This window comes from Populus alba, chromosome 5, assembly GCF_005239225.2.
Source record: "Populus alba chromosome 5, ASM523922v2, whole genome shotgun sequence".
NCBI classification, from domain to species: Eukaryota; Viridiplantae; Streptophyta; class Magnoliopsida; order Malpighiales; family Salicaceae; genus Populus; species Populus alba.
Window position 1 is genome coordinate 965,664 of NC_133288.1, and position 11,447 is coordinate 977,110.

The 11,447-nt window shown below is 31.0% G+C and overlaps 1 protein-coding gene across 2 annotated transcripts; it reads left to right on the forward strand.

Annotated features, from left to right (window-relative positions):
* The first annotated feature begins 1,214 nt into the window (after positions 1 to 1,214).
* Positions 1,215 to 3,813, forward strand: LOC118035005 (uncharacterized). 2 transcript variants are annotated; one of them, XM_035040489.2, is made up of 3 exons: positions 1,215 to 1,429; positions 1,878 to 2,026; positions 3,472 to 3,813. In XM_035040489.2, the coding sequence occupies exons 1-3, from the start codon at positions 1,306 to 1,308 to the stop codon at positions 3,550 to 3,552; spliced, it is 354 nt and encodes a 117-aa protein (XP_034896380.1). In that variant the 5' UTR covers positions 1,215 to 1,305; the 3' UTR covers positions 3,553 to 3,813. The 2 variants fall into 2 exon arrangements, with proteins under 2 accessions (XP_034896380.1, XP_073265350.1); XM_073409249.1 differs by lacking the exon at positions 3,472 to 3,813 and adding an exon at positions 2,240 to 2,662.
* The last annotated feature ends 7,634 nt before the right edge of the window (positions 3,814 to 11,447 follow it).

Genomic DNA, 11,447 nt, shown 5'->3' on the forward strand with positions numbered 1-11,447 from the left:
CCAAAACCATGTTTTCTTCAAAAAAATCTGTCTTTGTCTCTTAGAATTCGAAATACTAACGAAAAGCTACATGACTTACTGTGTAAATAAGCAACAAACTGATCAAGAAGGAGGCTCTTCGTGAATTTTCGCTGCCATATCATGAAGAAAGATCAATAAAAGGCTTGCTGCATGCCGCCGCCACAAAGCCTAAGAACATGGTGGATAGTGGAGTTCTTCTGGATGTTGTAATCTGACAGGGTTTTTCCTTCCTCTAATTGCTTTCCACAATATATGAGACGTTGGTTCTCAGGACGGATGCCTAATTCCTTCTCATAGATTTTTGCTTTCAAGTCTTCGATTGTCTCGGAGCTTTCAACATCAAGGGTGATGGTTTTGAGTCTCAGGGTTCTCACAAATATCTGCATGGTTTTCTCAAGAAACAAACAACGAAAGAAACCTAGCTTGTTTAGGGATTAAAGAGAACAAGATTTTGATAAGAGCAGAGGATTGATTGACGAAGATAATTTATAAGAGAGTTGTGGATTAATATTGAGTAGTAGAGTTTTATTAGAAGTTAATTAGCAAGTTAGATAAATCCTGATAACACTTAACTACATTTTTATTTTAGAATAAATTATTATTTAATCTCTTAAATATTTTAGTAAAAAACTAGTTAGACATTTTAGCTTAAAAAATTTCGTATTCAATCCTTTGTTTTTATCTTTGTTCATAACTTGGTTCCTTTGTTAGTTTTCCATAACAATTTAGTATTTTTTTTCCCCTGCTGCATTTGCTGTCCATAATAAAAAAAGACATGTATTTATTAAAAGATAGAAATATATTTATTTAAGAAAATTATAAGGATACATATCTATTTTAATTGTTTTTATTAATTCTATTTCAAAATAAGAATTAAATGTTACGGGTTAATAAAAATACAGTCAAAATAATAAACAAAGTTATCACTGTGTTAAAACCTAAAAAACCCAAAGTATAGCCTTACACAGAGATTCAAAAGATGTTAATGGCATGAATGCATATAATCACAAAAATAATAATTTCAGTTCCACCACAACAAGCAATCTCTACAAATGGGTTCTCTAGATTCTTCGAAACTAAAAGGACTAAATTATAACATTAGAAAAAGCATAGGGACTATAATATAATTTGACACAGATTGTTATCATAAATGACATACCGTCTATGACCTCCTAATGTCTCAATGACCAGTCGTTTCTAAACTTACAACACATCAAAACACTAGACAACGTGGCCACTCTGCTAAAACCCAAAAACCCCATAGCAGGCAGCAGCTTTACGGAGATGGCAATGACATGGAGGCAAATATTCACAAACACTAAAAGGGCTTTTTCAATCCCACCACAACGAGCGATTTCTACACCTGGGCTCTCTAGATTCTTCTCCAAATCCTCCTCTCCTTACCTCGGTAACATTTTCGTTTGAGTTCTTTCTTTTTGTGTAATCGCTAACTAAGTTCATGTTCTTGAATTAATTTCTTAATCGATTTTAGTTATTTGGATCGAAAATGGGAATAGATTGGTGGGTTTTACTTTAATTTTCATGTCTCCCTTTTGTTGCTCATAAAGTTTTCATTTTTTATGGCGTGCATGTGTAAAATGAAGAAAATTTGATTTTCATGTAAATAGTAACTGGAAAAGGATATTTCTTTTTGTGTGATTTTCTGTGAGAGATTAAAATGGATTTGAGTTTTGAAAGCTTGAATCTTTGGTGGATGCATTGTTTTTCATTGTTGGAACAACGATGTTCTTATAGATTTTCTGTTGTAAGTTTCTTTTTCTTTGATTTTAATCTTTGCAATTAATAAGAGGCTGAGCTTGAAGAATGTTGTTACTTTTTTGTTATTTTTGTTGCAGTGAAAGTTGGAATTCCAGAGTTTCTAAATGGAATAGGGAAAGGAGTTGAAGCCCATGTAACCAAGCTTGAATCTGAAATTGGTGACTTTCACAAACTTCTTGTTACTCGGACTTTGAAGCTCAAAAAACTAGGCATCCCTTGTCAACAAGTAATTATTCTTAATCCCCAACTCAATTTGCATGAGTTTTTTTTTTTTTTAAAATCATGCATGTTTGTGTTTGTTTAGATTCTAACAATGTGGAGCTATTGCAAGTTGAGTGATGAAATTGGTTATTGTAAACATCTATTTAAATTCTTTTAGTCGTAGTTTTAATGGAATTGTTACTAGCTCAAATAATCCTTGATGTTATGGCTCTTTCAGGTTATTCATCTTGTGGACTCTTTTTGATGATGCTCTACTTCGTTTGTATTAATTTCAAAATATTCTTTCTACATAATATCAGATGTGTAGTTTAAATAACGACTCTTACCTTTTAATGGTTCTTGTTTGATTATGCTGAGTATTCACTAACTTGTTCAATTTTCTGCAATATTTGGGAAAGGAATTATGAGAATAGGCAAAGGAATATCTGTGAAAATCTTTGCTATACAGGTGCAACTTAGCATAACAAGATGGGTGATCGTAGAGTGCTTAATGTGTAGGAATATTTTGATATCCTCTTAAGGAAAGTTTGCATCTATGGGAGTTTAGATGAAGTGGTCATACAATGATGAATGGTGATTCCCTATGAGTCCGTGAACTGGAATTTGGAAATAGTTTTCCTGCCTCTACCTTCTTTTTCAATTATTTTTTTGTCATGCATCAAATGGCTGCAAAATTGTGGTGTCACTATGTTACCTTCCTCGAGATTATATCATGCAGTGTATACTCCACTATGCAGCTGTACTATTCTACAGTATCATTTGACTCCACTAAGCCACAAACTGAACTGGTTAAGGTTGGCTGCACGGGTTCATTTGTGTTCAAAACTGTTAAACAGTAAAAAGAATAACTTAGTCTCATTTTTGAAATGTGGGGTTGCTATCAAATCAAAAGTTTTTGTTGTCAAGTGTTATCTTTGTATAATAAGCTACTTTGCTGTAAAGTGTTTGGTTTTGGTTGCCAGTTAGGTTGGCTAAGAACAAAATTTGGTCAGCATGCGTCAGTTCTATTATCAAAGTTCTAAGCAAATTCTCCTTCCTAGTTTCCCATGTCTGGCTAATAGCTTTGATGTTTTCTTTACGTTGCCTCCAAAGCTAAAATAATTGAGTGGCTTGTGTAGTTTTTGAAAGCATAATATACTGTATTCCTTCTTTTTTAATTAAGATTTGCAAATGAAGGTTGGAATTAAAAGTTACTTTCATGAGACTAGAATTGTTTAAATTTGATGCCCTTTATATATATATAATAATGGACAAACTATTATTAAAATTTTTATTGCTGTTTCAGCAACTAGTTAACTTTGTATTGCTATTGATTCTCAAATTTAATGTTCCGAATGCATAATTGAGAGGCTTGTATTTTCACCTTCAAAGTATTTTTTGAGAATCACTCCAAATCAAAGTCCCTAGAGTCATGAATTAAAACATCAACTTCTGATTTTTGTTTCGCAGAGGAAGCTGATATTGAAATATGCTCACAAGTATAGGGTGGGACTGTGGAGGCCTAGAGTTCAACCTGTGAAAGCCAGTTAGATTTTGGAGTCGTTGGAGGATTACAAGGTGTATCTTCACCAAAGCAGGACTGATGGACATTCTTGCATGCAATTATGGTTTCGAAGAGTTTCAGGCTGCATGATATGTTAAATCTTTTTTTGTGGTTTGGTATAAAGTTTATGCTAGCCAGAATGTGTTGAATTGGTTTGAAGCAAAACAGCTTGTTAGATATTATGTAGTATCGAGGGTGTCACTCTATAGCTACTTGGCAATTTAAGAATCAAATTTCCATTACAATTCTATGCATTTGCCAGCATCATATTTCCATAACATTTCTATACATTTGCCATCATCGTCTTTTACTGAATCAAAAATTTATGTTCCAACGAAGCTCGCCAGTTTTTCCTGCACATGAAATGGCCTGACAACTGAACTGGGCGACTCAAAACCTGTCTCCAACCCTCATAGATCATTATCCTGTCTCTTGCCCTGCTTATGAAATAGTTCGAGCATGTAAAAAATAAAAAATAATTTAAAAAATAAAAATACCTTTGTACTTGGGCTGATATCACAAAGGCTGGCCACACATACCTGGACGTGATAGGTTACTTTTCTAAGACCTTTACCTTTTCAAAGGGGTAGCAGGGGCTTTGGAATCACACTCTAAAGATAAGGTAATAGTTATTCCATAATGGATATGAATCATCAGGTCATAGGTTCCTTTTCTACTGTAGCTTTGGAATCACACTCTAAAGATAAGGTTATAGTAGTTGCTTCAGAACGAATCAGGTTGAGAATTGAATGGATCGGCTTTGAAGGAAGAACAGTCAAATTTCATTAACTTATTTTTTTTATTAAATAATTAATTTCATGTAACAACTTAATCTTTTTTATTATATTATTAATGATGAAGATTTTCTTGGAAAGATAACAACTTAATATTTTTTATTTAATAATTAATGATATCAATATTTAAGCAAGTCTATTTCTTACCATGCTTTTCCTTTGCATCTTCATCCTAACTCATTCTCATTACATTAATGCAAATCTAACCATTTCATCATGGAAAAACTGCTTCAAAGAACAATAATTTTTAATGTTCCTTAAGTCTAACATCATGTAGTTGTTTTATATATTTAATTAATCGCAAGCGAAACCATGTTGCCAAGATTATAACTAGTTGCATATAAACCATGTTGACCTAATTAAATCACCAGAAGGAAAGAATAACTATAGCTTGAACCCCAGAATGGGGGTAGACTGTGTGGTCACTGGCGAAGCTACAGTGGAGGGAGAGGTCCTTATCCCCAGCCTGCAAACATGGAGATGCAAGTGCGTGGAATAACCATTGCAACACAAATTCCAAACCCAACAATTTTCTGGATGTTGAGAGTCAACTTGATTCTTGCAAAAATAAAGGAAGACATGTTTGCTTTTTTGTTGTGATTATTTATTTTATTTGAACAACAATTTGCTAACTGCCAAGAACGTTTGTTCTTTTTCACTGTTTAGGGTCCAACACAACCCAACACACCTAGTGATGTCGGGTCCTTTGTTTGTCTGAAGGTTGGACCTTGCCAACTCAAAAGTGATTCTTTTGTTTTGTCGTTTATCTACTTTGATTGCTTTCTAAAACCTTATTCAGAGTACAACCAGTGTATTTCTCTTTTAGATAATTTTTATATTTATGGATTGAAAAAAATATAAATTTTTAAAAAGTATTGTTATGTATGGTTAGTTGGATTTAAATATGTGTTTGGTTAAAAATATAATTAAGGTTTATAAATATAAAAAAACATGTATAAAATATTTAGTAGTTGTGTGATTGTAATTGCTTTTTAAAGTATTTTTAATATAAAAATGGATTAAAATAATTTTTTTTATAAATGCTATAGATCTTTTTATATGCTTTTATAAGTTGTAAGTAAACAAAGGCAGTCTTAATTAATGGATTATAAAAACTATAATCTTAAGCTATAGGTTTGGGGTAAATGGGGCAGTGGCAAAGCTTTTTTCCTTAAATTTTAGATCATCTCTTATGGTTTAGCGATTGAATTTCAAGAGATGCTTTTAGTGTACAGTAAAATTTGGAATCTAGGTTTAATATTTCTCAACATCCTCATGTTACCATCACTATGACATATAATTTTTAAACACGATTATTGAATTAATCTGAAGCAAATTTTATGTTATATATATTTGATAGGTTAGTCAAAGTCGACTTAATTTTTTTATTTTTTTAAAAGATAAAAAAAAATATTATTGAAATTCTTAAAATAACAATGGTTTTTATCTGTATTTTGACTAAGTTTTTTCCGAGCTCACCAGGTTATAAGTCAACTCATGTTTTTAAGTAAATCATACCAAGTTAATTTTATATATATTTTTTATTGAAATTTAACTCGATTTAGATCTCAAATCCAAATCAACCTATCAAGTCCGGATAGGTTTTCAAATTAGAATGTTTTCTTTCCTTTTCTATCAAAAAAAGTAAATGACCACATATCCTGTGGTTTAGAGTTAAAAGTATATTCAAGAAAAATAATTTAGGTTTAGAGTAATTCGGTTGAACACGAATTTACCCTTAACCCTCCCTCTATTATAATAATAATAATAATAATAATAATAATAATGATTTATACATCTTAGCTAGAAAAACAAAAGAAAAAGACAGGTTATCCAATCCTAATTTTTTGTAATGTCTTTTAATCAGAATTATGATTGAGGGTTCTATCAAAATTAGGTTAGATTTGATTGAGTGTTCTACCAAATGTAGGTAAGGTTTTTATAATTTTTTGGATAAGATATGTTAGTCTATAATCTCCTCCCTAAGTCGTGTCAAAAAAGTTGGATTAAATTAGCTTCTAACTATTGATGCACATGCAATGTTGGCATTACATAAAAGTCATGTGAATGACAATTATACATAGAGATGTCAAACTATTGTTCTCGATGGAAAACTTCCCTCACAAAAGGAAACAAAATTATTGAAGCGAAAGAGAAGTGAAAAACGTACCAAAGAGAAAGTTGTTCAAGCTAATTAATTATCCAAATTAATTGATATTTGACAAAATACAAATACATAAATGAGAAACATCAAAAGCTTATCAATTAAATTTCTTAACTCCCATTTGGGAAAAGAAAAGGAAAAACCTCTTTTTATCAAAAAACCCATATTCTTTATTTCTTATCGTATCAGGTTCTCTTGTTCAAAAGTTACTAAATCAAGTTTAGTCGAAACTGGTGTTGGATAATTTAATTTAAGTTGACATGGGTTAATAAAAAACAATATCCTTTCAATTAAAAAATAAAACAATATTATTTAAATATATAAAAATTAAAATGTATTTTAATTCAATAGCAAGTTGATTAAACGAATCATCTAAATTTAATCAGGTTAACTCTCAATAATTTTTTTAAAATTAATTTAGATCAAGTCTCGTGTTAACATATGAAATCCAGTCAAGTTTAATAATATTATTTTGTTTTTTCTCAATTTGATAAAAAATATTTTACCGGTTTCTTGAATGGTTTGGATAACCCACCATACTTAATCCTAATTTCAGAATCATTACATTTAAACTCCTGAATTATATACATTGAAGAACATAGGCATGGAGGAAATAAAAATATTTTATAATACAAGACATGTCACTTGACTCCTAAAAATAAAATCTCTATCGTTGTATTAAGCACCTTTTAAAATCGGAGGCCCTCAATTGAAGAAGATTGGCATCCCCTTGGGTTTATTTCAAAACAGCATTATTTGGTAATGTTTTGAATTTTTTAAAGTAAAAAATTGTTGAGATGAAGAATAATAAAATATTAAAATGATATTATTTTGAATATAATTTTTTTAAAAAATATATTTGAAGTTAACTCGGTTGATCCTTAATTACTAGAATTTGTCCCGGTCAATTTTAAATTATAAATTGACGGATAATCACTTAAATTTAATGGAGTTAACTCTCAATTTGATTTAAAAATAAGTAAGAGCTGTATTTTTACGGATAAGCTCCCTGAGCAATCTCCATTTCAAAAACTTATGTGAGCTAGTCTACCACCAATGGCTGGGAGCCACGAGGATATAAAGTCTAGGGCCTAGTCCCAATAGCAGAAATTCTTGGAAACATTGCTTTGGTCACAATAATGTTGATTGATTTTGCAACATGATGGAATTCATGATGGAATCGATCCACAATTTTAACCTATGATAGGTCCTTTCTAGACCCCATCACCCTATCCTAAGCATTAATGGTTTTGCAGCGTGAATAAGCCCTCGATCGTATGTATAATGTTGCCTAATATGGTATATAAAGATTATCTAAAGAAAAGACATGGGGAGGAAAATCAATCTTCTTAATTTTCAATGCATGACTTCAATGTGAAGAGGCTATTTGGTGAAGGCCTTAAAGATAGAAGATCATTTCCTATCCAAGTCAATTGACTAACAATGTGAAGCTTCTTCTCTTCTTTTCCCCCACCTTGCCGGAGGCGGAGAGGGCGATAAATGCAACAACCTGAACACCAAGAACAGCATAAATGCGGGCTTGATGTTCTTCACCTAATCATACCAGAAACTTAGATATTAAAAGAGAATTATGAGCATTCAAAACAATTCATTCAAAATCTATGATCCGATGTTAGTGATCAATAGTTATTACAACGTTAATTATTCCTGCAAACCATGCCGACAGATATGTAACCTGTATATTAGGTCACAAAATTTATGGCACCATCCCCATCTTTAATCAGACACAATTTAATCACCTCACACACGAAGGTAGCAAGGGAAATATTTTACCAGTTCTGTGAAGTTGAGCAATACAAGAAAGCTTTACTTAGAAGGGGCATAAATAATCCTTTTTAGAAACACTTCCCTTTGTGTTTCCATGATATTTAAAGCACACTTATCAGCCCTGGTTTAACATGCATCGATCTCAGAAAAGAGGTTACTTCGTCACTGGATTAACCCATAGATTAATAAGTTAATCCGGGTCATAATTATCTCAGAAATGAATAATTTTCCTGTATTTTTATTTAGATAATATCATTTTAGTTTTTTATAAATCATTAGTGTTGACTTAACTAAGTTTAGCGGAATAAATAAAAATACTAAGAACATGTAGAGATGTCAACCCGTTTTGTAAAAATTAAAATTCTGTCTAGGTCAAGCTTCAAGTGGTATATTACCCATTAGATGAAACAATATTTAACAACCATGATCCAAATGAGCTGAATCACCTAAATCACTTGTTTTTTTATTTCCTTTCTCTTATTTTTTTTCTCTTCGATCCGCTCACCTAGATTTTTCGGTAGGTGCTGTAGAATGTTTTTCTTGTTTCGTAGCTGCTTCAAAGAGAAAATTCTTAAGAGGTTTCATCAAGTGGAGGATAAGTCAAAGACAAATTGAAACAAATTTTGGTAGCTGATGTGTTTTGGTTCATAATGAGAAAAAATATATATATTCTTGGCCTATAACTTTCCTCTTCATTTAACTTGGATCGATTCTAAATCAAATTATGAAATGAATAATTTTCCTGTATAATTTTGACAAGTTGGAAATTGGGATTCAGTTTTCAAAAGCATTAGATTTATTTTATTGTCTTAATATTGTATTTAAACATACCAAAAACTCATTTTTCATTCATTTGCAACCTACCGATTAGTTACTAATTAAAAATCGACTTTCTTGTTAACATAACTACAGTTGCAAACACAAGTACACTATATTTTGACAATTTGTTGCTGGATATACTTTTGGGCTAACTATAATCTTAAAAATTCTTTGGTTTTTTATTTTTATTTTTTAAACTTGCTTTATATATTTTTTAAATTGTGAGAAAAAAACTTGGATTAAATAAAAGCTATAATTTATAATTTTTTTAAAATTTATTTTTACAAATTATAACCCCAAAAATTACTATAACATCAAACACTTGTAATCCTTATAGGATATTGATTGATGATGTTGATGAATCAAAAAGCAAACAAAAAGGAAGAAAACAATATGTTCATAAATGAAGGCACATGGATACATGTGAGGATTTGTGGGTATAACATATAATTGAATAAAAACACGGGTAATTTGTGATTTGTTTTGCAACAAGGCAGTCTACAAAAGAAGAGCAAGAATATTGTGGTCCTTAGTCAATAATTCAATCTTCTTCATCATGACAATTTAGCTCCTTAACCCCATTTGGCATATGCATCCACATGTTTCCATTGAAATCGACAACTGCGTTTTAGCCCTAGCACACGTGTTAGCCCTTAAATGAGAAAGTGATGCGCCCAAAGGAGAACCCAGCAAGGGTAGGGTTTGGTCTACTGGACACTGTCTTAGACCATAATATTGTCTTTCTTCTTACCACGATGTACGTGGCTGTCAAAACTTAATCCCAATTGTTGCTTCGTCAGCAAGAGATACGTTTTTTTTAAAAAAAACAATATTAATAATAAATTAATCTTAATATTGAAGCTCAAAATGAGTAGCTAAGTGAGGGGATTTTTCATTTTTGGGCTCGGAAAAGGGCAGGGTTTTCCTTTACAATAAGGAGTGTTCAAATATCACATGCAAGCTGAGCTCATTGGTGGGAGTGGGGGCGAGGAGGGTCGGTAGCACTTGAAAATGTGTAGGAGTGTAGGACCATTTAGGCACATGATATGAGCCTTTTTTCTTTTTGTGTGTTGGTCATTAGCTAGTGACTATAGACCTCTTTGGCCTATTCTATGAACTTTCTTGGTTCGTGGGGTTAATTATCATTCTATCCCCACTATTTCCTCATTTTATGCGATTTCGTATCTCACCAATATCCACTCCTGCCATGTCATAAGAATTTATCTCCAGGCCCAGATCTTACCTTATTTAAGATCTATGCTCTTAGGTTAATTTACAACTTGGATCCAACCATATCCAACCTCAATTAATATCTAGGTTGTTAAGTTATTATATTAATCTATGAGAGATAGAGATTGTTTTGATAAAAAAAAAAAAAAAAGTTAATTCAGCTGTATTAATTTTAAAATAATGTAAATCAGGTTCTAGATCAACTGATTATTGAGTCGATTTAAATAGCTGTTTGATTCAATTTAAAATTTATGTTATCAAATTGTTCAATTAATCTAAAAAGATATCTGATTAATTCTAAAATGATACAGTTTTAATAAAAAAAATTAAAAAATATTTTTTAAAGTTAAGTTAACTGAATTAATATCCAACACCATTTGAAATAAAACTTGAACCAAGTTAGATTTCCGGCCTGTTTTCGATCACTCCAAAGCTTCCATGGCAGAATCTTCCACAGGACGTGATGGGTTTAATAGCTTTGATCTCTGTAATATATATTACAAATGGCTATATTTCTATATTATCCATGAATGGTGTATCTCCTATATTTTTTCACGCCTAGTAAAATTAAATCCATTTTAAACAAGTAAGAACCGTGCTAAGCAAAAAAATAATAATAATGAGAATTTAACTCTCACTCGGAATTCAAGATTTCATCCATATATATTGCAAATTATTCAATTATACTTTTAATTATATATCATGTATAAATGTGAAACTCGTTGGATTTCTCAATTAAGAACAGATCCTTCTCTTGAACATGAAGGTTGAGGAATAGTATTTTGTTTTATGATAAGATAGGGAAATGTTTTTTGGAAAGGGGTTTTTATTTTATGCAATTTCATAGCATATTTTTACCTAAATTTAACATTTTATTAAATTGGGCCACTTAACTTTATTAAATTTTCCCAACAATTTTTTCTTTCTTTTAACGTTCCTTTTAATTAAAAAAAAAACTAAAAAATTAGCTGGAAATATTCTCTTTTTGAACAACTATACAACTATATTTAACTAAAAAAGGAAAGCAAGGCTCAAAAAATAAAGGAAAAAAAATAAAAAATAAAAAGTAATAAAAAAAATCCATGTC

What these genes read in the sequence shown, in the direction of transcription:
- LOC118035005 (XM_035040489.2), top strand. Translation starts at nt 1,306, where the DNA reads ATGGCAATGACATGGAGGCAAATATTCACAAACACTAAAAGGGCTTTT. An exon ending in ATCCTCCTCTCCTTACCTCG is followed by an intron (nt 1,430 to 1,877) that starts GTAACATTTTCG and finishes TTTTTGTTGCAG; the next exon opens with TGAAAGTTGGAATTCCAGAG. An exon ending in TAGGCATCCCTTGTCAACAA is followed by an intron (nt 2,027 to 3,471) that starts GTAATTATTCTT and finishes TTTGTTTCGCAG; the next exon opens with AGGAAGCTGATATTGAAATA.